Consider the following 27296-nt stretch of genomic DNA (forward strand, 5'->3'; position numbering starts at 1 on the left):
GATTTGTAGAAATCTATAGGTTTGTTTGATCTTCTCATCCCCAGGGTTCCTTGTCAACTTCCCTTCTACGTTTTTTAGCTGTTTAATTATTTCTTCCTTCTTTGCCTCTCTTGTATTCTTTCTATGTTTATTCTGCTGGATCAGGAAGCCTCTGAGTACTGCTTTACTTGCGTCCCAGACAACATTGATTTTAGTTTCCCTATTCAGGTTCAGGTCAAAATATTCTTTTAAGGTGCTCTTTGCTTTATCGATAATCTCATCCTGATCCATTAAATAATCGTTCATTCTCCATCTATATGGTCCTAGTGATTTACACTTTATTTCCAGGAGAATTGAGTTATGGTCTGAGAACGTTCTGGGCTCTATTTCGCACTTCGCTGATCTTATCGTAAGCTCGCTGGAGATCCAAATCTGGTCTATTCTTCCCCAGCTTTGGTGTGGCCCCGAAAAGTGCGTAAATTGTCTTCCTGTTGGATTTTTAAACCTCCAAATGTCAGTCAGATCCAAATTTTCTTGGAGGTCATTAAAGGTTTTTGGGAGCTTCCCTTGCTTCCGTTTCCTTATTTTCTCACTTCTGTCTATCTCGGGTTCAGGGACTCCATTTAAGTCTCCTAATAAAATTAGTTTATGGTTTTCTAATTCTAATAATATTTGTTCCAATTTTTTGAAGAACACCGTTTGGTTTGTATTAGGGGCATAGATTGTTACAACATTAAATTTTTCCCCTTGATGGGTGATTTGAATCCCCAAAATCCTCCCCTCCTCATCTTTGCAGATTATTTTAGGATCCAATTTCTCTTTGGTGTAGATCACCAACCCTCTTTTTTTATTTACATCCGAATTAATAAACTCCATTCCCAACTTTTTGTTGACCAATATATGTTTGTGTTTTTTAGCTACATGGGTTTCTTGACAGCAAACCACGTCACATTTTTTATTCCTCAAAACTTTCTCTATTTTATTCCTTTTTGATTTTTCATTCAAACCGTTAACATTCCAAGATAGAAAGGTTAAAGACATTGTTAAAATTGGACGCCGATTTATATCTAACTATCAGTTCCCTGTTTTTTCCGCTTCTTCTGTCCCCTCCTCTTCCTCTGCGCCCTCCTCCTCCTCTACTTCTTCTCCCCCCTCTCTACCCTCCTCCCTCTCCTCCCCCCACGTCCCTCCATCTCCGTCACCCTTTCTATTTGATACTCTATCCTCCATCTTACCAAGCTCTTTCTCGTATCTTCTCAGGAACTTTTCTACTTCTGATATACTTGTCAGTTTAAATCTCTTGTCCTTGAAGAAAAAAGCAATCCCTTCGGGAAATTCCCATCTAAACTGTATATTGTTTCTTCTCAGGGCGCCTGTTATTTGTCTATATCCCTCTCTTTTGCGCAACAGTCTGACCGGAATTTCCTTAAGGACAATAATTGGTCTGCTGCCTATTATTAATTTTTTATGATAACTCGTTTTGAGTATCAAATTTCTCATTCCTATTGAGTTAAACACTACTAGGCAGTCCCCAAGGGGTTTGCTAGCCCTGTTCTGGTATGTTCTCATTTTAATCCTGAAGGCATTTTCAATCGTACAAGCGACTTCCTCTTCATTCATCTCTAACCACCTTGCTAGTTCCTTAATTATTCTCTCCTTAATGTTCTCTCTCGTTTCTTCTCCTATTCCTCTAAATTTTAATTGTAGTTGTCTCTGTCGCATTTCTGTCATCGCGATATTGTCCCAAATCTGTTCCTGTGCCTTATTCAACTCTCTCATCTCTCCCCTCACTTTTTCCGTCTCCTTTTTCTGTTCCCTCAGGTCTTTTTGAATTTTTTTGTTAGTCTCCTCAACTGTCTTAGTTTTAAGCGCTAGTTCTTGGATTTTATTCGAGAGCTCCCCTATTGCTCCCTCTATTCTCTTATCTATCGTCTCTTGCATTTCTTCTAATTTGTTTTCTATATGACTTTCGTTCTGTTTGAGTTCCTCTTTAATTTTTAACCACAAGTAATCTAAATCTTTGATTTCTTCCTGTCTGGATGCTTTTCTTTCACCTGGTGTTCCTCCTCCTCCCCTTTTCCCGTTCTTCCCCTGCATTTTTCCTAATTCCCTGTTATGTTCTTCTAGTGTTGCGTTCTCTCCCCTTAGGGGCTCACAATCTCCTTGCTCCCACGTCTTGGGACCTTTCCGTCTAGCCCAGCTGGTTAGACCAGTTAAACCGGATATGTAATCCGAGATATGTAGCCCGGGGTTTACGGTCTGTAACGCTTCTTCCCTTCTCTCCAGGGAGTTGTGCGTATCGCCTTCCGCTGCTAACCAATAGTTGACCTTGGACTAAATTACACAAAGGAGGGACCAAAAGAAGGACAAAGTTCCAGTACACTTCCAGATACAAAAGCCAATTCTGACCTACAATCTCTGATAATTATATCAATTAAATATTCCGATTAATTTAAAGGTTAACGTTCCTTCTAGTGCCACTAGGGAGTCTCTATATAATTTTCCCAGACCTCTACCAATTGTCCCTCCAAGTTTACCAACGCTTAACAACTTAACCAAATACCACAGTAAGTGTAGACCCCTGAGGACTTAACCAAGTACCTCAGTAAATATTCCTTTTTGGGGTATTAAGGAGGTGAGTCAGTTCTTAATATTATGAGAGGCGGGGGGGAGGTGGAAGTGGGTTAAGGGTAGAATAGGTATGTAAGGTTACAGAGGGGGTAATGATGGCAGAAGGAGTCAAGAGTCAGGTATAACTATAACCAATGAAAAGCAAATGGAGGTGGGGTGAGGAAACCTTGGGGGGGGAAGCAACCAATAAGTACTAAACAATAAACCACTTTGGTCGGCTAAAGTGGGGGAGGGTAATTAGAGTGCTTTAGACAATTATCTGTCTTTCAGCGTCTTTTGCACCGCCCTCTTATAAAGTTATAAAGTTAAGGTTATAAAGTTCTTATGAAGTTTCTTCGTGTGTCTCCAATGTCTTTAATAAAAGTTGGTTACCGACTTTTTATAATCGACGTCCTAGCAAGAGTGTCCGCGGTTGCTTCTTATCTCTGTCCCCTCAGAGTTTTTCTTGTCTTGATTCCCAATTCTGTTATATGTCTCTATTGGGGGTCGGTTAAAGAGACCGCCAGACCTTTAACAATAACCTCAAATCAAAGTCTCAAAAATCAGAGTCCAAACATAGTCCCAGACCTAAATCCACCAATAAATCCGCGCTGAATCTCAAACCTTAGAAGCTCAACTGAGGCACGCAGTTTTATAACGTTCCATAAATAAAGGTTCGTTAAATCTTGTTGGAAAAGATATCCCTCCTCGCTCCGTGCTTACACAGCTCGGCCAGTAGTAATTACTCCCCTTCACTCGCTGCCTGTGATTCTAAGACCTGCGCCATTTTCGCTCTCCGCCGGGTGGGATCCGTACATAAAAAGACTGTACCAACCAGGACTCACCCATCTGTAACCCTTAACTTCAGTATTGTCTTAAGTCCAAACACGACGGGGTGTCCATTTTAAGCCTATGAAGGTTCGTCGCCTTTCTCGGTGGAAGCCTGAGGCATCGTAACTCGGAGACGGGACTTTCCCCTGTTGCGCTTGCGGCCCCGCCCTGAACTCGCTCTTCACCAGGGAGAGTGAGCCACAGAGGCAAAAACGCCGCTCCACGCTGCCGGGAAACCTTCCTCCAGGGGTTCCCCCCCTGGACTTTTATTTTTTGGGGGGCGCAGTGCCCTTGCGACGCCCCAAAATCTCCGAATTACTCAGAAAGCCTTTACGTGGCTTTCCGCGCTTCCTCGCCGTCCGCGACCGGAACCGGAAGTCCTTAACTTAACATGCTTCTTTAACCACCCTGTGGTATTCTCTGTGAAGGTGGCAAAAGGGTGGATATTTCTCTCCTGACCTTTCAAATGTGTCTAGGTGAAGTTGGGCTTCTAATCTATGTTAGTGGGTCGTAATTTTTCAGGATTATCATGAGACATAAAGGACACACCGCCCCTGACAGGGGAGGGATCTTTCATAAAGTCCTCAGCATCTCTAGTTAAAAAGGAGCTCTGGGTAGCTGATCTGGAAAAAGTTTCTGAAACTTCGAAGAGCTAATAGGACATCAGAAGAGCCCTGCTGGGTTAGAGCAAGGGCCCACCTGGTCCAGCATCCTGGTTCCCATAGTGGCCAATCAGATGCCGCTGGGAAGCCCTCAAACCAGATATAAGAATACCAGCTCTCTTGTTCTCATGAGCCCCAGCAACTAGTATTCAGAAGCATGATACTGTGGGTACAATTTAGGCATTGTGAATCCTGGTTTATACAATTATAATGAACCATAGCGCAGGAGAACATAAGGAGAGCCTGCTGAATCTGGCTAGTTTCCCATTTAGTTCAGTATCCTATGGTCAACCAGATGTCTATGGAAGCCTGCAGACAGGATGTGAGCACAACAGTACTGTGGCTTCCAGCAACTGGTATTCAGAAGCATTCTGCCTTCTGCTGTGGAGGTAGACCATGGCCGTCATGATTAGTAGCCATTGAGAGCCTTATTCTCCATCAATCCTCTTTTAAAGCCATCCAAGCTGGCAGCCATCACTGCCTCTTCTAGGAGTGAATCTTCCAACATTCAGCTTTCATAGGATGCCCCCAACTTACAGTATTATGAGCACAGGAGAAAAACTTCTCTCTGCATGCTTTTTCCACACCATGCAGAACTTTATAGATCTCGATCATGTCCCCTCCTTGCCGTTTTTTCTAATCTAAAACCCCCCAAACATTGTGACCCTTCCTCGTAATGGAGTTGTTTTTGCCCCAGGATCATATGGGTTGCATTTCTTCTGAACCCTTTCTGGCTCTGCTGTATGCTTTTCGGGAGTAGTGACCACAGCTGTCCACAGTATTCAGAGTGTGCTTGCGCCATAGATTTGTATAACACTGCTATGATATTTGCAGTTTTATTTCCAGTCCTTTTCCTAATGTTCCTTAGCATTGAATTGCCTTTTTCACAGCTGCCACACACTGGGTCAGCATCTTCTTAGAGCTATCCACTATGACCCCAAGATTTTTTCGTCGTCAGTCACCACGCACCACCGATTCAAGTCCCATTACTTTATATGGAAGTTAGTATTTTTTGTCACTTTACACTGGCTTACATTTGCCATTTAGATGCCCATTTGCTCAATTTAGAGATACCTTTTTGGAGCCCCTGGCATTCATTTTTTCCCCTTCAGAACCAGTGTAGGTGGACCAGTGGTCTGACTTGGTGTACAGTTTTTGCCTTGAGTGGAGATAACATTTTCATGATTGCCAAGCAGCTCTCTATGTCTGTTTGAAGAATGGCAAATTCTTCTGCTTTAAAGTTTGCTCTCAGAGCAGAAGAATGCACTCTTTCACCTGTCTTCTTCTTGTGCACCCCTCTGTTGAATAAAATGCAGCACTCCTGCAAAAATGCACATGTAAAATAATTCATGCCTATGCACTAACACTAGGAGAGGAGTATGAAGGGGTTTTGATGTAACTCCTGCATCTGCTCTGAGGTGTGATTTTGTGCAGAGCACACTGGATTTTCCTCCAGCATCCCTGCTTTGAGGGCTCAGGATGGTTGACAATGTGCTTTTACTGAGGCAGACTTCATTGGGGTCTCTGCATGACCATTATATTGATATGTATATCAATTAGAGCATTGTGGCTGTAACCATCTCTCTACCATCCTCACCAAAAGTTTGAATACAAGTGGCTCTTACTACGGTATTTTGGGTGCTTAGGGTTACCTTGATGTAGCTGGCCTCTTTTGGATAGAGTATGAAGTGCATTTTCATTGCCATCCTTCTTTTCTGTGAGATCTTTGTATATAGCAATGGTAGCTGTTGCCAATAGTAACTGAGGAACAGAGTGTGACTGCCAGACCCAAGTTGTTTTCTTTCTCCCTGGCTCTGTGTTTTGCTTTTCCCAGCTGTGGAACATGAACAGGGCATCTTGGTTTCGTCACTGGCCCCTCTGATGGTTGTGGAATACTTAGTGGTAACTCCGTGGCAGGGTGTGGGTGTCTGTCTACAATTCCTTTGCTGTTTTGATATCACCCTGCTGTATTTATACTTGGTGCATGTTGCAGTTTTAAATAAAAAGAGAGGCTCGCCAATAGAGCTGCCTTGTGCATCCTGGTTGCCAAATGGAAATTTCAAGGCTCTTTCCCCATCCCCCCAAAAGAAAGAGATCAACATCAGGGAGGCAGTTTGTCAAATCTGCCCGGAAAAGACATGCCACCATTTTATTAGTGTCTGAAATCTATTGGGTTGGTTTTTTTTAGTGTATAGATAGACAATCTTTGCTTCCTATGCCCATCCTCCTGACTGTGGCATAGCCAGAGACAATTTCCTTTGGATCCTCATCAACACATACACACACACACACACAGACACACACACACAAACACACACACAGAGCGAGAGAGCGAGAGAGAGAGAGAGAGAGAGAGAGAGAGAGACAGAGACTCTTAGTGCCACAGTTTCTGGAGAGGAAAAGCAGTGTACTGCTATGGAAAGGCACCAGACATGCTTCAGACAGGAATTGCCCAAATCATGCTGTTTTTTTCCCAGGCCATGAAGCACGTCTTCCTTCCCTCCCTCTTCCACTCCCAGCCCCTCCCCTCCCCTCGACCATCCCTCTTCTCCACCCTGTGCTTAGACATCTTAGAGAATAGGTTTCTGCCTCGCACAGCCCTGGTGACAGCAGGAGAGAGACGGAGCTGCAGAGAGCGAAGGAAGAAGCAACGCACTCATAGACACTCGCCTGCGCACACAGACATAACAGGCACAGAGGACTGGGGGACAGCTACCTACTGTGCTACAGAGATAGGATCCGAGGCTGGAGAAGTGGTTTCTGTGGCTTGGCTTGGAGTCTCTCTGGCGGCTGTTGGAGAGCTGGACTGATTAGAATGGGATGAAAAGCAGGACTTGCCATTCAGACCGAGATCCTTGCTGTTGAAAAGATTTTGGGCATACGTCAGACCAAAATGCAACAGTGCAAAACAAACAACAACCCAACAGGCGACCGAGCCAAGCCGAAAACCGCGGCTGCCGAGCGTCCAGCCTCCTCCTCCCTGAGCCATGCTCGTAGGCTGCAGATTTATCACCGACCTGTTCCTGCCAAAGAACCGGAGCTGCTCTTTTAATTTCCCCCCTTCTTCCTGCTGTGAATTTCTTGGCTCGTGCGAGGGAGTCCGCCTGGCAAACATTTCTCTGCTAGTTTGACAGGAGCCGACATCCTTGGCGCAGAAATTCTGAGCACGTGAAGGAACGAGGCATGCCCGTGGCTGGGACTTGTGGAAGACCGAGGCTCCCTAGGAGATTGGCTCTGTGAGGCCAGAGGTCAAGGGGGGATCATGGGAGGGAAGCAGGTCAAATGGTGAGCCAGTGGCAGCGGCTGTTGTCATTTAAAAGAGGGGGGCAGGTTGGTTGTGGAAACGGTCAGGGGATGTGGGCTTGGTTGCTAAGACCGTTCAGTGGTCCCTTGTTAGACGCTTATGTGGGCAACCTTTTTTTAGGTAAGGGACCAGGCAGTCCTGGAAGGAATGATGCATATAAATAATTTTCCTGCACCATAAATCCTGCAGAAATAGATTCAGTTCCCCAGACCTAATTTCTATGTGTTGCTGATGTTGAATGTTGAATTGGAATTTTTAAAATAAAATCTGAAAACTGACAGCTTAAAATGCACAATTCTCCTGGGAATTGATAGCAAGACTCTGAGTTTCCTTAACCCCCACCCAAACACTTAACTAGTAGGATGCATGATGGAGATGACCTGCGACTCATGTTTTGGGTTTCAGGTGCACTCTTTGACTTGGTAACTTTATTTATTTTGGAAGTGGCCTGATGGCAGTCACTGGTAGATCATGGGCCAAAGAACTGTAAAATGGAGCTGTTATCTTGCATGTGAAACTGCCATTAAACTGAGCTACATCTGTAAGGTGATTATTAAAATCCTTCTGTAGTTGCATTTTAAAGCATGGTTGAGCGTTTTCTTGTGTGTGCTTCCCCAAAAGGTGCTTTAGGGGTGGGTGTAATGTTTGATACCCTTCTGAACGGAGTGGGCATTTCTGTGGATGCCCAGCTGCCCTCATCCCAGTGAGCAATGTCTGCTTAGTACCACCATCTCCCATATGCATTTTCCCTTCATCTTGCTTTGCCTACACTGGGCTGTCCTGCTGGGTTGCAACCTTCTTAACTGGCCCTGCTCCTATGCCTTTGTGTTATACAGACATTTAACTGGTGAAGCTAATACAGTACTGGCATGGTGATAAAGTGATGAGGAAAATGGCTTCATTTCTGCAGGTCTTAACGAAGGCAGAATAGCGATGTCTGCAAAAAGAAGAGGAGAAGTTGGCAGTCCTACTGCCTGTGTGACTTCTGTCACTAGAGAGTAATTGCCATGTTGATCCCGCAGAATGAGAGCTATAGAGAACTTTCAGATATCTTAAAGCATCGGACAACAGTCCATCTCCCTCCAGCATTGTTTCCAACAGTAGTCCTCCAATGCTGATGTCCCTGCCTAGTTTCTTTTCTTCTGTGATATACTGCTCCTATGCATGGAGGTCCCTAAAGGTGCTTCCATGGTCAGGGAGAATCCACGCGTGTGTCAGTTGTGCTCTTCCAGCTGATCCCTAAGGACTGGATTGACAGCTGTGCTGAGTGAAGCCCCTTAGTCCACATTGGTACAGTGTAGCCCAAGTCACTGATTCCTTGGGGGTTGATATACAAAACACACAACTTTTACGTTTTGTGTTCCCGCCTGCCTGCAGCTCTGGGGTTGGGCTAGTAGTATGGCAACCTGTGTCTTAAGATCTTGAATGCAGCCAAGCTGCAGTAGATTTAGTGGAGGGACTTTGATTTTTGAACTACATTACTCAGGAGCTTGGAGAAGCCTTGCTCTTGCCCCGTGAGTTAAAAACGAACATGCTAAGAACACGTCAGGGTTTATGAGATGCTTTGATATTATTACTCTGCTGTGTGTGCCTCCTAGGTGTATCTTTCTAGGTGTGGGATCCAACTCAAAAGTACTGAGAATATCTGGAAAGCAGGCTGGCTGGGGAGGCGTCTTCTATTTTTGTTTTTAATCCATTCTGTTTTCTTCACTCTTTCCCCCCACTTTTTCTTTTGTATGCTCTACCTTTTGTTTCCTGTCTCTGGGAAAATGATACATTAACTCTGGCTCACACTTGCAAGGAGAAATTCTTTAGGGACATGTTAAATGGGTCAGTGAGTTTCAGATGCCTTTCTCTGTTGTCTGGGCGATGGATGTGAGAAGAATTTGGGGTGGGGGCACAGGGAAGAAAGTTTGAGTGGTTGGAGCAGAATAAGCAGCTGAGAGGACTGGGGTTAAAAAAGAAAGAAAAAAAGCTGAGTTCAGGCATTTAAAGCCAGATCATAAGTTGGTATCTTTATCCTCATGGGAGTTCACAATTTGCTAAAAATAATCTATTTGACTTTAGGCTTTAGTTGCACAAGGCCCTTAAAAGCAAGGACCAAATGAGATACTGGATCCTGTGGGTAGCCTTTGTTTGTAACTTCTAACTTCTAAGGGCAGAAGTTGCCCCAAGCAGTGTTTGTAAGCCAGGAATGGGGAGCCTATTGTCCTCCGGGTGTTATTGAACTCGCAACTCCCAGCAGCCAGCAGGGCTAGTGGTCATTGCTGATGGGAATTGTACTTCATTAACATATGGAGGACCGCAATGGCCACCACCCTTGTAAGCAGAATTCCTGATGTGTAAGTGTAGAATAAACACATTGACTTCTGGGGGTATGTGGTAGCCCTTCTGAACTCTTCTCATGTATGCTAGAAAAAGAAACTCTCCCAGTATCACTTTGTTTAGCCGTCAGCATCCAGATCAGGGTGAGGAATGGGCTTGGCAGCAGAAGCGTGGCCTCCTAATCGGGCAAGAGTGAAATAACAATGTCAGATATCAGATTCAGGTGCCATTTAGGGGGGCAAAACGGGAGAGAGATACGAGATCGAACTCATGGAGTGTATTCCCTTGGGGAGTTTTTCTGTACTCTTGCACACATCCAGTTCATTTCCGTGGGGCTTGCGCAGGATAACTTACCAATGGATTATGCCCCATTTTTAATTACTGAAAGTCTGTCCAATGAGTTGTTGTTTTTTACCAGCCCCAGTTCACAGGTACAATGTCCCCTCTGATTAACTTGTCAACCAGGGGTGGCTTGTGAGGTGGGTGGAGGTAGTGACAGCCTCCCGGCAGCAGTGCTGCACTTATTAGGACATGGATGGGGTGGGGCAACGAATACATGGGTGGGGTAGGGCTGCTGCTTCTTCAGAGCTCTATCAACCTTACCTTCTCGCCCTATTTCTGTCTGATGTATTTGCTGTAATCCACTCCCTCCCTTACACTCCATCGCTGCTCTCAAGATGTGGGCAGTATTTGCTGTAATCAAACTTTGCATGCTAACTTTATTTCACATAGAAAGTTGATGGAATAATAAGAATTTGTAATGAAAAGAATGCTTGCCTTCCCCTCCCCTTGCAGCCTCGCATCGCCCAGCCCTGTGAACAGTGCAAGGAGCGAGTCCAGTATAACACACTCAGAGGAGAAGGCTGGATTTGACATTGTTCGTGAAGAGGAAGCAGATACCAGAACAGGTAGGGGAACAAACAACTGACCAGGTAAATTGAGAGGTACATGTCCACTACTTGGGCTGCCACAGCCTTCCTCTGAGATTTTACTTTGGTTCTGCGTCATGGTTAGGGCTGCAGTGGTTAATTTATAATTTGGCTAGATTAAGCGATTATAACACCTTTAATGTACTGGAAAGGTAACTCTGATTAATTAAAACTGCAGATAGCAAGCACGATAGGGGCAGAAGGAAAGCTCACTGTCTCAGGCCAAGGACTCGTCTAGTCCAGCACTCTGTTCTCACAGTGTCCAACAGGATGATGCCTGTTATGTGGAGCCCACAAGCAGAACAGCACTCTCTCAACCTGTGGATCGCAGCAATAGGTATTCAGAGGCATACTGCCCCCGACAGTGACACACTTAGAGGTAAACTGGCCTTAGCCAGGTGAGCCACTGGTTCTTAAACAGCAGTCCAGCATTTCTGAGGGCAGCTTTCCACATGGTGTTTTGTTAAGTGTAAAGCCAGGATGTTTTAAAGCCAGGGGCCCATGACTCGCTGTGGAACACCCTGGGGTTTGCCTCTGAAATATGAAGATGGTCCTTGCTCTTTTTCGGCGAAAATTGGTTTGGGCTGTTTCCACACCCTCGTGGTCTTTCATGCTGGTTTTAATCAGTTGGCTGATTTTTAACCTGCTCTTCCTCCAACAAACTGAGGGCAGCACAAAAGATTCTGTTCTCCTTTCTCTGTCTGCACAACTACCCTGCGAAGTAGGTCTAGGCTGAGAGAGACTGACTAGCACACATTCACTCGGTGAATTTCACAGCCAAGTGGGGATGTGGGGCTAGGTCTTCCTGGTTCTAGTTGGTCACTCTAACCACCACACGATAACGGCAGTTTGTAATTAGGTTTGTAATCTGAATGATCCATATTGTTTAGATCATGCATTTTGATTTCTAAAATGTATGTCACCTGCTTTCTGTACAAAAACAACATTCCAAAGGAATGCATTCCGGGTTTCAAAGCATCCTTGACATCCCCTTAGAAACAGCCTAAGTCTCAGCTGGCACAGATAAAAACAGTGCAGTTTCCCTCCCTGATTATGGGATCCCCAGAACAAGGATGGGAATGAAAAACTGCAGCAAGGGCTCCATAGTCCATGCAGATGATAGGATTTGAGGCAAAGTCCTGTTTGAGCTTAATTTTCAAACCTATGATGTGACTGGGACACATTTGTAGTGGTCTTGGGGGGGACTCGCTTAAAGCTATGAAAGTATGTGGAGGGGGCGAGTCCCAGAGAAGTCCTTTTTATCATTCACAGTACAGGGAAGGATGCTTTGTCCTTAACTCCAGGAAAGCAGTGGGTGGGTGGGATCCTCAAAACAAAAGCCTGAAATCCCCCATCTGACTAAGTCTGAATTCATAATCGCAGAAGCTGGAACAGAGCCTGGGAAAATGGGGGTTGGTACTTCCCCTCAGTCATTTGGAGTGACTCTTTAAAAAGTATTGGGTAGTACTTGCTTTTTAAATAATAATAACAACAAATACAACATGTAGCATTTTTCTAATGTTTTAGTGAGTGTTCAAAGCATTCCACAACTTTATCTCTGCCACCCTTTACAATAGCTCTGTAAGTGAGCATTTTTCAGTTGGGGGTGGCTGGCTTGAGGTTGAGAAATAGTATTTTGCCAGAGACCCATCTAAAGAGTTCATAGCTGTATTGAGATTTGAACAAGGCAACTTCTGAGATGACAATTGCCACTCCTGAAATGCAGTCCTGTGCATGCTCATTCGGAAGTAAAGCTCCCCGAGTTCAGTAGCCCTAATTTCCAAGTCACTATGCATAGGATCCTAGCAGGACAAAGCAACAGAAAAGTCTACTGTGCTGAAGGAAGGTTGGATAAAACTAAGGTGTCTCTCTCTGCCCAACCCTGTCCAGATCTGTCAGCCTCTGCTAGTGGGGGAGCTCTGCCTATCTCTAAATAATGTGGAAGGAAGGGATTAGGTCCCTTGCCCAGGGTGTTTATAGTCTGCATTAGATGGGCAGAGAGAAAGACAGACTAGGGAAAAGATGGCAGGTAGGATGCTGTACAAACGCGGGAACCAACGTGGCATTACAGATTTTGAGACAGGAGTGACTTGAAAGCTGTCCTCCTGAAAAACAGTAGCATTGCTGTTGGGCCTGGTGCAAATTGGCGCACTGCCTGGCAGTGGGGGCAGAGAGACTGTTAGTGTGAATGTGGCCTGTGTGCCTGCCTTACAGTTTCCCAAATGCAGCAACTAGAGCAAGACGTTAGTTCCGATTAGCACAGTGTGTCCTCTTGCGAGGATTCTGCCAAGATGAATTTTCACCTAAGGACATAGCATCCTGTTGTTAATGGCAGGAAGTCGTGGAAGTGTACAAATTACCCGGAGGCATGTGCTATACTGTTGTCCCCCTTCTGAAGTGCAGAGGAAACTGATTTTGGCCACCCAGAGTTGTCCAACCAGCACATTGTTTTGCTTGCAGAAGAGACGTGCTCTCCTTTTCCCGTAGAGTTGCAGCAGGCCAGGTGTCCTGCCACAGGCTTGGAGACTGCATGGGAGGAGCAGCTCCTGGAGCAGCAAGATCACTTGGAAAAGGAGATGGAAGAAGCAAAGAAGATGATTTCAGGACTGCAGGTATCTGTTCTGCTTCCTCTGTCTGCATTTAGCCCATTTGCTTCTGGCGGCCACTTGTAAGTTGATGTATGTAATTTGAGGCACGGCTGTGGGAGTCAGAGGCTGTTGGTTCAGCTCCTTGCCCCATATTTGCCCACTCAACCACTTGGATCTGCGGAAGTGGCACTGTTACATGTGCCATGTAATACTTGTCCCCTCCTCTTGTAATAAAGCAATGGTGTAGTACCCACACTTTGGAACTCCCTGCCTATTGACATAAGGCAGACACTTTCTTGGCAACTGCTTAAAACATTTTTGTTTAGGTAAGCCTATCCTGACATATAGAAACCGAGATGTTTTTAGCTTTTTGATGAGTTACCGTATTTTTCGCCCTATAGGATGCACTTTTCCCCCTCCAAAAATGAAGGGGAAATGTGTGTGCGTCCTATGGGGCGAATGCAGGCTTCAGGAAGCTCTCGGCAACCCTTGGGAGCCCGGAGCGACTTCCCGCCGGGCTCCCTAGGCTTGCGGATAGCAGCCTGTTCTGGGGGCTGGGGTCAGGGGTCAGGGGAAGCTCGGGCTTCCCCCGCCCCAGCCCTGCGCCTGGGGGGGAAATAATTTTTTTTCTTTATTCCCCCCCCCAAAAAAAACCCTAGGTGCGCCCTATGGGCCGGTGCGCTCTATGGGGCGAAAAATACAGTAAATTGTTCTTTAAATATTTGCTTTTACCTGGGGGTTTTTTTAACTGATAATTTTAATGTCTTGTTTCTTTTGTAAACCGCTTTGAGGTTTTCTTACAATCAAGTGGTATACAAATGTCGTTAAATAGTTTCCAAAAAGGGAGCTGCAGCCATTCCTGAGGTTGGTAGTTCTAGAAATTCTGAGATAGCCCAGGGAAGACAAGAGAGACATGCTGCTCTTTAAACTTTCAATGCTAACTAATGAAATGTGTTGAACGAATGCTTCAGTGCTGAGGAAGCGCACTCAGGAAGCACATTATCACCAAGGGCATGGCAAAGTAAAAAATTCACAAAGTGGCACTGGCATAGGGCTGGGGAGGGATTTATGTCATTCTCTGCACCACTTGATGACCATAATAGTTGCACAACTACATTCTGCACAGCAATAGCAAATCATGATTGGATGTGTTATCTGGGGGACAAACTGTGTTCTACCAGATGCAAAGTGCTGGGAAAATACATCCCCACACCAGAAGTGTGGTCTGAAATGAACAGGTCTTGGCTATGGGTAACAAATGCATACCAAGTACACTATTCTCCTTTTTTTCTTTTTTAAAAAAGGGAAGAATACACAATAAAAACCACAGAGAAATGGGGACAATACCTTCATCAGATCAACAGTTGATAAAAATGCTAGAATACAGGTTTCCATCTAAGGCTTCTAAGGGACTGAGTTTATTTGCCTTGTGAGAAGCCTTGCTTCAATGATGAGAGATAGTGTTTCTTCCTGACCGGTTTGTTCCTCCACCTCTGACCCCTCCCTGGTTACGTGACCCACCCTCCTCCTCCTCGCTGGTCTGCTTGGAGGTCAAGTGCTCTGTTCCTTCTGCTAAAGGCTCTGTACTTTCTCAAGCACCAGCATTTTCTGCTCTGGGAACTGTGCTGGTTTTGAATTGTAAATGTTTATGTATGAGTGCACAAAGGCAGCATTGTGTTGGCAGCATCAAACAGGGCAGGCAGGAGGGTGCATTTGCAGCCGGCAGTGAACGGGAGACACAAAAGGCTCAAAAAGCAAGCAGGGCTGCTTGGTGCCCTGCTGAAAATCGATTGCCCACTGTACCCTCTGAGATCACGCACTCCCTTCTCTGGTTTTTCATGCTCCGGGAGCCAACGGGAGGCAGCTGGTACTCGGGGCGGCAGCTGCCTGGCATCGTGTCTCCCAGGAGAAGCAAGGAGGCAGCTGATCCCACTGTCCAGGAAATTGGATCGGAATAGTCAATTTTCCCCTTTAAAGCCTCTAGTTCACGAGGGTTTGATTGAAGGCCCAGGGCTTAGCATGTTTCTTTGGGAAGCAGGACAGTAGCAGCTCCCTGGTTGGTCTCGACTGGATATCTTGCTGGGCAAACTTTGGGAGCTATTGGCATAGGGAATGCAAATGTGTATGAGGTTGGCATTCTGCCAGGGTTGCCTCTCCCTTGGTTATCTATCACACACATTCTGCCAACTTCAGAGTTTAGCCTTGCCGAATCTCAGTTGGACTGTCCCTGCCATTGGACAGCAGTGATGCTTTCCAGTGTGCTCTCTGGGATCTAAGTAAAACGAAAATCCAGCCTGCAAAGTAAAGACTGCTTGCCTTGCATCTTCCATATCTTAACTCCTGTCAGCTTCTGTCTCCTATAGTTGTTTTCATGCTCAGGTCTGCAGAATGGGAATAATTACAGTCTTAATTCACAGGGCTAGAATTGCGTCTGTCTCTCTTTCTCCCTCCGTCTATTTCCAAAGTTCAGAGATGAGTGTCGATCCTTAGGTAGCCAAAACAGCACTTACCCATACTCAAGTTCAAGTTAAAATAGATATCTCTTGGGAAACTAAGCTTGCTGTTTATACTGTTACGACTTTGAAGGCTTGACTCCAAAAGGGCCTTAGCGGTCTGCCAAAAGCAGCACTTTCTTTCCCTTGTGTCCAAATACCGCTTTTAATGTCATCTGAGGACAGAATCCAGTTTTTGTGCTGTTGGGCACCAGTTGCTGAAACAGACAAGGTTGCACATCCCAGACAGGGCCTTTCCAGACGAGATTGAATTTCTCTCTGGCGCGTTTCCATGGAGGTCTCTGATTGAGCCTTTCCCTTTGCCTTTGTTGCTTTGCCAGGCCTTGCTGCTCAATGGGTCGTTACCTGAGGATGAGCAGGAAAGACTGTTTGTCCTTTGCGAACAAGATGCCTGCCCTGAAGAGCAGCTGGTGAGTCGGAAAGGCTTTTTCTCCGGAGACTCTTCTTTGTGTTAGTATCTCTATGCAGGCACTGGTAAATAAATGCAATACTTTGCCTTCAGATCATAGTCCGAAGCCGTCTGGATCAGAGCATGGAGGAGAATCAAGAGCTGAAGGTAAGAAGAGGCAGACAGGATGCAAGAGAGAGGTTCCTGGGGCACCAGCTACTGAGTCTTGCAGCTAACTTATAAAGCCCTAAACAATTTGGCACCAGGTTGCCTGAAAGACCACCTGCTCCTCTATAAACCTGTAAGATTACTCAGATGGTTTGGGGAATTTTTACTTGTAGTAACAGACCCAACAGAACATCACAGGGTAGTTACCTGGAAACGGGCATTTTGCTCTAGTTCTCCTGGACTTTGGAGTGCCCTTGCCTCTGCCATATAGGAGGCATCACCCACCAATTGCTTCAGACGGGGAGGCCCAAGAGGTTTGAATTTACTTATTTACTTGCATTTTGCAAGCCGCTTAGTGGACCTGATGGTCAAGTACAGGATATATACCTAACTGTTGGGGATGTCTGTGAGATGGGAAGCTTTCGTCTGATTGTGTTTTAAAAGTTCTCACTGGGTCATTTGTGTTTACACAGGAGGAGTTGAATGCTACATGCAGGGAAACGGTGGCTCTTTTTTTGGGGGGGGTCTAACATGCAAATCCAAACCATTACAGATTTTCAGTGCGGGGCTATCCCAAGTGTGGGATCAAGGGCTATAAAGCATAACAAGGAACAAGGGACATGTCCTGGGGAAACACAGATATCCCCCGCTCCCTCAGGATGCCCTTGCATTCACTGAGGGAAGCACACCATACAAACTGCACAGACCATGCTCATCCTGAACCACTTCGGTTCTGGTCATTGGCAACCGCATCCCTTGGCAACAACCAGGCCTGGACTGTGGGAACCAGCTGCAGTGAAAGAGCATGCCTAGCACTAGAAATTATTTCCCACAAGGGCTCTTTACAAATTTCTTAACATAAAGTTTAAGTTCCCCATGTGTTTTCAGGTTTTCCTATGGAGAACTGTGAGGGCTATACTTCTGCACTGGGCTTTACTGCAGTCATGGCTTTCTGTAGTTAATTCTCCCCTTTTATCGTGTGATTCTGGTTGCCCAAATTTCTGCACCCTCTCTACTTCTCCCCTGTTACAACATCCCTTCTTCGGCAACTAAGAGAAGCCTGCAAGGTGTTCTTGAAGCCTACTTAACGCTGAAAAGTTACGCTATATTTGGAGAACTAATGGGGGCATTAGTTAAGATTTCTAGCCATGTCTAAGTGTATTCACACTTTCATTGGCAAGATGAAAGCAGCTCAGGAAAAGGCAATTCTGTCATGTCTGTCTCATCTGGGGCCCATGCAGAAGTTGGCAGCGAGCCCAGGACTCTCACTGGAAGCTACATTCTCAGCACTGGGCCGAAAGAGAGATTTTGAGGGATTGTCGGTTTTTCCCGTTTCCCGTTTAATGTCGAGTCCTTAAGGGAGCAGGCGGTGCCCAGGGGGGCGTTCATGCAGGCATTGATTTCTTCTTGGTTCCTTCAGGCTCATTAAAACAGGTCCTGTACAAAATTCCATTTGATTTTCAAGCATGAAAGAGGGTTTCTTTAAAACATTTTCAGGTGGGGGGAGGATGAACAGTGAAGGGAGGTGGGAGAGGTTGATTTTGAGACAGTGACATCAGGATGTCATTGCAACCTCACTTTGTTCAACTTGCAGAAAGAGTTGCAGAGGCACAAGCAAGAAGCAAGAAGCCTGCAAGGGGTAAAGGTGAGACAATAAAATTTAAAACATTGGCTATGGCCTATTGTTGCAGTTTGGCGTGATTGGGGAAGAAGCGCAGAAATGGCTCACCCAACCTTAATGTTGGGTCATGCTTGCTTTTCAAAGAATCTTCTTTTGCACATCTGAGAATCTAAACCATGGGTGGGCAAGCTAAGGCCCGGGGGCCGAATCCGGCCCAATTGCCTTCTAAATCCAGCCCATGGATGGTCCGGGAATCAGCGTGTGTTTACATGAGTAGAATGTGTGCTTTTATTTAAAATGCATCTCTGGGTTATTTGTGGGGCATAGGAATTTGTTCATATTTTTTTTTCAAAATATAGTCTGGCCCCCCACAAGGTCTGAGGGACAGTGGACTGGCCCCTTGCTAAAAAATTTTGCTGACCCCTGATCTAAACTGCTAGCAGTGTCTGGAACGGACTCGCAACTTTCATTCTCTCTGTGAGCAGTGCAGAGTTTTAAAAGCAACCAACTGGAGGTGTTGAATCTTGAATTCTGCTTGTGAGTTTTTCACCCCAACAAGATGACTTCTGAACATTTTGTAATACACATTTAATCCCCACCTGCCTATCCAAATGTACACAGATGTTTGTAGCTGAAGATCTCTCACGCTGCGATATATGGCAGGGTAAGGGGGGGAGATACTCCAACCAGGAAGATAAGTGTTACCCGCCTAAATGCCTCTCTCCATCAGGACTCCCCCAAGGAATGTGTCTTTTTGGTAGCACTCTATACCCCCTGCCCCCACTGCCTAGCACGCTTGCCATTTCCCAGTTGGTGGATTGTCCAGAGGGAAATTAAAATGTGAAGAATAGCTGGAGAAAATGTGAAGGAGGAGCATTTGCATTTGTGCTGAATGTGCAAAAACTGATTTATGTGTCTGATTGCAAGTACTCTTGACGTTAATGTGGGTTTCTGCAAGCAGTTTGTAGGGTTAGAGGCAGCTTCTTCTCTGTTACTCGGTTTCCAAAGGACAAACTGAATAGGCAAGGCTGGGGAAATCCCAGGGGCCTGGTCACATCGACCTCTAAAAATTTTAAATTGTGATTCCCTACCCCCCCCCAAATGCTGGCAAAAACAGGATGTAGAACAATATGTGACAGTATGTGAAACTGATACTTAAAAATTAGATTATTGACTGTAAGGAGCTAAAATACCTACCAGACCTGAAGACAGGTCATTCTGGGTGGATTGAAAGAACAATCAGTGATTCCCTAATAAATGCTGTCTTTGCCATTTGAAAAGTGCTGAGGATCAGGTGGAAGTAGGCAGTTTGAAAGGGTCTACCAAGCAATGGCCTCTGCAGTCAACACTCATTGGTCAAAAACAGTCACATCCCCACTGCATGGCAGTTTAAAAAGTCAGTGCTTGCTCTGAGGAAACGGTTGCGCGAATCTTTCTCCTGAAGGTGAAGGTTGTTGCTTCATGGATCAGTGTACTCATTCCTAGGTGTACAACACACATATGAAGGATCTGCAACAAATCTATGTGCCGTGCTTGGCTGCCTTCAGCTTGTTTATATCCCAGCCATGTGATAATCAGCTCCAGAGCAAGAGGTATTTTTAGTTCTGCCTCCTCACCTGATGTTGCTGGAGGAAGAAACCTGTGAGAAACACGAAGGGAGAGTTGTGGAAATGTACCCTGGCTTGGGCAGATACAACAGGATTGCAGGGCAATGTGGTTCTCAAAGCTTACCTGGTTCAAATTCCATGGTATTCCCTGGGCCATTAGGCTTTAAATTGCATGCATGCTTCACATTCATTTTACTGCAGATAAATTACCTGTGTCTTGCTATGGTTTAAGTATTTTGAGATCTTTATTAGCAGCCCTCAAAACAAGTGTCTCAAACAATATCTATGCCTGAATTAAAGGCAATTTTGGTAAAGCAGTTCAGATCCTACCAGGCTACAGTACATGTTGCGTTGATAATATCGGGGCGGTCACAGCTTCCCTATCTCTGCTACAGAGATTAGGATTGAGAAACTTCATATAGTGATGCTCTGAACGTTACGTTCTCAACTTTTCAGCCCTGGTAGATGTTTACATCTTTGAGTGGGCACTAGGGTACTCTTAGGTGAGTGTTGTATAGTTCTGCTCACTTGAAGACACAATGGTAGCTTCTCCTTCATGGATTGTGTAGGTGGTCGCTGAATGGTGGCCGTAGGAATTGACTCTGGGCCACACAAAAGAACCTCCAAAGGCACATCTTTTTGCCCATATTTTTTTCACTTTAGCCACCTGAGCAGCCCTGGGGACAGATGTACCTTTTGAGATCCTGACTACTGGCTGGAGTGTGGCTCAGTGGTGAGATCGTGGAGTTTGGTCTAAACAGTTCACCTGGGTTGGCCTGCGTAGTTCTCTTCCTGTAGCCACTGTGCTCTTGTCTTCTGCACCTCCCTTCATTTTCCCTTCATATTTTAGTCTGTAGGTTCTTCACAGTGCAGTTTCAAGCACAGTTCCTCAGAAGTAAGTCTTGAGTGCAATTATACTTGCTTCCGAGCAAATGTTCCAGGATGGCAGCCTGAAGTGAGTGTGTTTTATTTTCCCAGGATGCCTTGCAGCAGCGGTTGGCCCAACAGGATGCTCTGATTCTTCAGATTAAGCAAGAGCTGCTTAGAGCAAACATGGACAAGGAGGAACTGCATAGCCAAAATGTGAGTGGCCGTTTTGTGTTGCAGCGTTGTGTGTGAGGTTTCCTCTCTGGAGACTGAAGCTCATGGGACTTGTGGGAGGGGTTGTAGCGGGAGAGCATGCACTTTGCCTGAAGATGGTTCCAGATTGAATCCTTATCCTCTCCAGGAGTGTGTGTGTGTGTGTGTGTGTGTGTGTGTGTGTGTGTAAACCATGTGATGTGAATGGCCTTCCTCTGCCTCAAAACCTAGAGAGCCACAACAAGTCAAGAGTAAACAATACTGGGATAAGTGCACAGGTAATTGTGTGCAGGCATAAGGCAACTTCCTGTGTTCCTGTAGGGGAGTTCCATGCCATACATTTAAAGCATGTGGCCTCCCCCTAAGAATCCTGGGAACTGGAGTTTCTCAGGGTGCTAGGAATTGAAGCTCTGTGAGGAATGAACTACAGTTCCCAGGATTCCTAGGGGGAAACCGTGACTGTTAAAAATGCTGTAAATTAATATGGTGAGAGGGCAGGCCCATGGGGAGTTGGGGAACCGGCCGTAACAAGACTGCTTAGGGGGAAATTCCGTTGCTACAGCTCAGTGGCCTAATTAATGCCTTCTGCAGCCCATTCTCTTCCTGAGGGATCGATGTATGTAGTTATCTGCATTTTCCAAAATCACTTCGTCTAGTGAGAAGGGAGAATGGCTTCCCTAGTGTACTTTGCAGTAAAGGATGGCGCAGATCTGCAAATCTTTTACTTCACAGCCAGGGCTGCTTTAGCTTCAGAGCTGAGCTAGAGCCATCCTGTAAATTCAAAATGGAGGAAGCGTCAGTGCCCAAGGAAGGGCCAGGGAACAACAGGGGCCTATGTGTGTGTGTGTGATGGCACATTTTGTGGAGTGTTGCACTGGGTCTCCAGAGCCAGGGGGTACAAACAGCACACCTAGCTCACTACTCAGTTGTTTCTTATGCAGGCTGATCTACAGAGGAAAGTGGAAGAGCGGAATCGACTTCTCGCCGAATACAAAGTAAGGAAATCTTCCTGCCTCTCTGGGGTTGAGAGGGGACATACTGCCCAGGTCACCCCTGCAGTGTAACTGGGAAATCCTCCTCACGTGCCCTTATAATTCTGCCTCTCTCCTATTCCCTTACCTGTAGCTGGGTTGTGCTACTGAGTCTCTCCATTATCCAGGCAGCCCAGTGTGCAGGGTGCAGTGTGATCTTTCCTCTCCGAAGAAAGCCGTGTAGCGACAGCTGCGTGGCCTCTGCTGACCTTTGCCCCCAACTTTGCTCCCATCCAGTGCAAGCCTCCTCCCCCTGCTGATGACCCCAATTCCCACTGTGTTGCAGAAGGAGCTGAGCCAGAAGGATCGGCACTTGCACCAGCACCAGGCCAAGATGGAGGAGATGCTGCGGCAGCTCTCCGAGGCCAGCTATCACCAGGTACCGGCACCCCCCCCCCTGCCCTGCTGCCGCCACCAGTCCCCGTTCATGTCCCAGGCCACTTGGTTGTGTTGCTTGCTGATCTATTTCTTCTGTATGCAGGCGGAGCTGGAGCGAGAGCTGGAGCACAAAGAAGCTCTGTTGGCTCAGTGTATGAAGAAGGATGCAGAAGAGGTGTGTGAAACAGCAGCAGAACTTCATTGTTTGCCTTTTGCAAGTGTGGCTTTTTGCTGTTCCAGCACAATAATAATAATAATAATAACAACCTCTGATTACACTGCAGTTAGACTGGAAGCAGCAGCAGCATCACTGGATGGAAACAGATGTAATAGAAAAGAGAAAAAGAGTTGAGGATTGAGCTTAGCTACCACCTAGCTCTGAAACTGAAATGACTGAAGTGCATATCAGCAAATTGAACACTTGCTCTGTTGTGAGACCACCCCTAAAAATGAAGGTGGATTCTCTGGCTTAAAAAAAAAGAAAGAAAATCACATGTACTCATTTGAAGCATTCTTAATTATTTTTTTAAAATCATCTAAAGTGCAAAACTGCTCTGGGAATTTGGGAGGAGATGACAGCATGGACACCAGCCAATCAACACAATGTACAGCTGGTTTCTGCTACAATCTTGCAGAACCGCTTCATGAAAGTGCTTCCAAAAATGGACTTCGCTCCTCTATAAATCTTCTGCCTTCACTTTGGAAGACCCCCAGAGTATGGTGGCAAATGAGGCTGGGTCTGTAATCCATTCTTAGCTCTGTCTCCTTGCCTGTGGCCACAAAAGTTTTTCTTTCTTTCACGCCAACCAGGTGATAGTCTACAGCAATCACGGCTCTCAGAGCAACGGCTTCCTGCAGACGTCAGGAAAAGGAGCTGCTTCTACAGCACACAGAGGGGTAAGTTACTTCTTTCTCCTTCTCTTGGGGCTCCATGGAGGCTTTGCAAGCCGCCTGCTGGGAGGGCTCAGGGCTATTGCAGGGCAGAGCCTCTCAGAGGAACCAGGCTTGCTTCCTCCTGATCTCCCCTGATCTCCTGGACAGACCAACGACCTGCAGCTGGTGCGCGAGGCCCTGCGCAGCTTGCGGAACAGCTTCAGCGGCCACGACCCCCAGCACCATACCATCGACAGCCTGGAGCAGGGCATCTCCAGCCTGATGGAGAGGCTGCACCGCATGGAGATGCAGAAGAGGCAAGAGAGGAGGGTAAGAGGCGCTCCTGGGTCATGCTGGGGCGGTGTTGCCTCTTTCTGCACCATTTGTGGCTTGTGGGTTTACCTGCACATGGGGCCTGGAGGAGTCACTGCTCTGTAAGCGCCTTTGCCCTGCATGGGCAGACCATGTGCCCATGACACTTTACAGTGAAAAGGGGGTAATAAAATTATTATTATTATCATCATCATCTCTGCTATGACCCCTCCTTCTGCCATGCATGCTCCAGCAGGTGTAGGCTAAATTCAGGGCATGTGCTCTTGCTGGGGTCCTAGAAAAAGCACTGTGTGAGAGTTCCTATAGGGGAGTTCCATGTCATACATTTAAAGCATGTGGCCTCCCCCTAAGAATCTTGGGAACTGGAGTTTCTCAGGGTGCTAGGAATTGAAGCTCTGTGAGGAATGAACTACAGTTCCCAGGATTCTTAGGGGGAAGCCATGACTGTTAAAAATGCTGTAAATTAATATGGTGAGAGGGCAGGCCCATGGGGAGTTGGGGGACCAGCCGTAACAAGACTGCTTAGGGGGAAATTCCGTTGCTACAGCTCAGTGGCCTAATTAATGCCTTCTGCAGCCCATTCTCTTCCTGAGGGATATATGTATGTAGTTATTTGCATTTTCCAAAATCACTTCATCTAGTGAGAAGGGAGAATGGCTTCCCTAGTGTACTTTGCAGTAAAGGATGGTGCAGACCTGTAAATCCTTTACTTCACAGCCAGGGCTGCTTTAGCTTCAGAGCTGAGCTAGAGCCATCCTGTAAATTCAAAATGGAGGAAGCGTCAGTGCCCAAGGAAGGGCCAGGGAGCAACAGGGAGAGTTATGGGTTGAGACTTGCATTGTGACAAAGGGGGAGTTTGCAGCCACCTGATTCACCCTGGAGGGATTCTTGAGGTAGGGGACGTAGTGATGCATGTTGTCCTAAAGCACTAGCTCCACCAAAAACGAATGCTTTTCCAGGCACTGCCTGGGATTTGTCTGGGATTTAGGAGTCCTGGCTTTGATCTTGGTTTTGTGGTGTGTAAATTTCAGGCTTCATGGCTTAGTTGCAGCTGGACTATATTACACCAGACAAATATGTCCAAGGAGATGGGAGTGTTGGTTCCTGCTCCTGACTCTCACAAGCTTGCTGCGCCCTCCCTCCTTTAACAGGCCTCTTGCCGCTTTCCCCTTCGAGGTTCCTCCTCTAGAAAGCCTTGAGGGCGACTTCGTCACAAGCTGTGAAACGGCTAAAGGGCTGCCAGGTGCTGCCATTGCTGTAGGGCTTTTCAGTCGCTCACATCACTGGATGCTGTCCTTGGTGGGGGTCATTTTTGAGCAGGCTCTTGCTGACATTACAGTGGCACATGCTCCCTTTGTCCCAATTGGTGCGCACACTTGCGCATGGTCCTTTAATCAGTTTAACCCATCTGTTGTTTTCCTCTCTGCTGACCTTTAAGATGGAGCCCCTCGCGTTTGTAGCTGCTACTCGGCAGGCAAACCTGGCTTGCCTCTCAAGCCCTCAAGCCTCCTGAGCATCTGTGATGTTTGCTCAGCTCAGCAATGCAAGGACCGGTAAATGGTTGCCCTGCATTGGAATAGTAAAAGTAGGCTCTTCTGTCAGAGCTTTAAAGTAGATTCTTCAAGACTCTCCAGGAGCAACAATGTGGTGTAGTGGTTAAGAGCAGTAGACTCGTAATCTGGTGAACCGGGTTCGCGTCTCCACTCCTCCACTTGCAGCTGCTGGGTGACCTTGGGCTAATCACACTTCTTTGAAGTCTCTCAGCCCCACTCACCTTACAGAGTGTTTGTTGTGGGGGAGGAAGGGAAAGGAGAATGTTAGCCGCTTTGAGACTCCTTAAAGGGAGTGAAAGGCGGGATATCAAAACCAAACTCTTCTTCTTCTTCTTCTTCAACAACAAGAGGGGACAATTTGCAAGTCATTTCTGTCCTTGGATTCCCAACTCCAGAACCTATTTGTGATGCCAGGGCTCAGTCCTGAAATCTTAATAGTAATAATAATAATGTGCCTGTGAGCATGTACAGAGTTTCTTTCTGGTTTCTCCCTCTAGATCCAAGGAAAATCACCTGCCGGCCACGCCACGAACGAGTACCGAGAGTCCTGGCCCTCCAACTCCAGTGAGTGCAGTTCCAAGACCGCTCTCTCATTCCAGACGGAAATGTCCTGCTTCAGGTCTAGACTGTCAGTATTTTGTGGGAGGGATTCAGTTACATTCCAGAAAAGCAGATTTGCACCGTTCAAGTGCATTCAAGCGCTCTTGTCGCTCTAGCACTCCACTTCCAAAAAAGAATGGACCTTTTGTGGTTAGGAAAGTGACGGGGAAATATCTCTGGAAAGTGTAGGGTGGACAAATGGTTAACTGGAAGGCGTGTAAACACCTTGCAAGCAAATTCTGATGAATGTTCATTAACATACTGGTATAACCTTCTCGGTGGTGGCTCCCAGACTGTGGAACTCCCTCCCTAAAAAAAGCTAGACTGGCTCCCTCCTTGTTGTTCTTCCACTGGCAGGTGAAGAGCATCTTGTTCCAACAGGCTTTTGGGAACTGGCTGCTTTATTAAAAGGGCTGCTGCTGTGCTGTTTTTATTGTAATTATTTGTGTGCTTTGAACAGGTTTTATATGTGTATATAGTTATAATTTTATTCATGTTTAATTGTTTTTTAATTATTGCTCTTTCTATGTTTTTAGCAATTTTTGTTTTTATCTGTGAGCTGCACTGAGTCCCATTAGGGCAAAAAGGCGGGATATAATAATAATAATAATAATAATAATAATAATAATAATAATAATAATACTGATATAACTGCCCCGTAGACAAATCAGAAGAAATGCTCATTTGTCTAACCTCAGTGTAAGTTTTGTGCAAGCAGATTGGGACAAATGCAGAATAAATCTGGAGGGGCTGCCAGATGCTCTGGAACAGAGGCTGTTTAGCAGGGATGCTTTTGGAAATCTGGGCAGGTCTTGCTCCTCCTCACTCTCACCCCTGACCTGCTCACCCTCCTACTTGCCTTGGACTGTTCCTTTCACCAGCTTCACTTGGAACTAGGAGCTTGCCAAGGTGCAGTTGTTGGCACAAAGCAGACTGCTTCGGTCTCTGGACACTACTGCACCATAAATAATGAACAACTCCAATTAATATTTACTCTTAACACCAAGCAGAAAACACCACCTTATTCTCTGAGGCCTTGCAGTGTCTTACCGCAAACAGGTTCTGCCATCTAGTGGTCACAGTTGGCAGTGGTGCCTTGCTCCCCAGTCATTGCAGCTGGATTTTTAAAAAAATGGGCATCTCATATCCATCTCTTATGTCATTCTGGGTGGACCATTTCCTTCCCCGCCATCATTGCATCGCATCTATAAAACAGAAGAGTTTTTGCATTATGAGAATTCTCAGGCTGTTAACAAGCCAAGCCTTTAGACCGGAGCATTTTCCAGGAAGTTCAGGCATAGCTGGCATCTGTACCTGATCCATGCTCACCCCTACCTATACTGGAGATTGTGAGCTGTGTGCAGTGGCAGACAGGAATAAAGCTGCCTCATGTTCCTGGACAAATTGGCTTGTTGAATCCCAAACCCTCCTCTCACACCCAGTTGGTTGGGTGCTACAGCATAGATGTAGCATGAGGGATGTATACCTGCATGACTTTTCCAAAAGTTAGGGAGAGACGTATGTGCTGTGTAACCCTTGATAGGCCGGCGTGCCTGCAGCTTCTCCCTGTGCCAATTCTCTGCTTATCCACATAGTGGTGTTGGTTTCGGGGCCAGTGGAGGCATAGCAGGAATTGTGCTTTGAGACTGCAAAACAACAACAGGATTCTTGATTTTATCATTGGCTGGATTATTGCCAGTGACTCCAGAGGCTGCAAGCAGGATGGTGCTGTTGTGGGAGAGGTGTTGTGTGGTCTGGGGTCTAATCCACTGGTGTTGTCCCTAAATGCTATTAGTGACAAACTCTGTAGAGGTGTGAAGTGTGTGTGTGTGTGTGTGTGTGTACACAAACAGAGAGATTTCTGTCAGGGTGGGGTCTCTAGCCCTTGATGTTAGGTGAGCTCTCACATTTTCCTTCTCTAGC

The 27296-nt window shown here is 46.1% G+C and overlaps 1 protein-coding gene and 1 long non-coding RNA gene across 15 annotated transcripts in view; both read left to right on the top strand.

Moving 5' to 3' along the window:
• Nucleotides 1–27296, top strand: part of DIXDC1 (DIX domain containing 1) — an 87085-nt gene that overhangs the window by 53060 nt on the left and 6729 nt on the right. For 5 of the 14 annotated variants that reach the window (XM_083588603.1, XM_083588606.1, XM_083588605.1 and 2 more), the window contains 12 exons: nt 10507–10619; nt 13101–13252; nt 16062–16151; nt 16244–16297; nt 17892–17942; nt 20504–20608; nt 21547–21600; nt 21923–22015; nt 22118–22189; nt 22825–22911; nt 23056–23217; nt 25271–25337. In XM_083588603.1, the coding sequence (XP_083444729.1) occupies nt 10507–10619; nt 13101–13252; nt 16062–16151; nt 16244–16297; nt 17892–17942; nt 20504–20608; nt 21547–21600; nt 21923–22015; nt 22118–22189; nt 22825–22911; nt 23056–23217; nt 25271–25337 (1100 nt within the window). Of the gene's footprint in view, nt 1–6936; nt 7368–10506; nt 10620–13100; nt 13253–16061; nt 16152–16243; nt 16298–17891; nt 17943–20503; nt 20609–21546; nt 21601–21873; nt 22016–22117; nt 22190–22824; nt 22912–23055; nt 23218–25270; nt 25338–27296 lie in introns of those variants that run through there. The other 9 variants (XM_083588608.1, XM_083588610.1, XM_083588609.1 and 6 more) reach the window with 5 other exon arrangements.
• Nucleotides 23229–25258, top strand: LOC310750793. Its single transcript, XR_014542280.1, has 3 exons — nt 23229–23516; nt 24034–24864; nt 25122–25258. It is a non-coding gene; the product is annotated as an uncharacterized lncRNA (long non-coding RNA).

The sequence above is a fragment of the Podarcis filfolensis genome, assembly GCF_964270895.1.
Source record: "Podarcis filfolensis genome assembly, chromosome: 15".
NCBI classification, from domain to species: Eukaryota; Metazoa; Chordata; class Lepidosauria; order Squamata; family Lacertidae; genus Podarcis; species Podarcis filfolensis.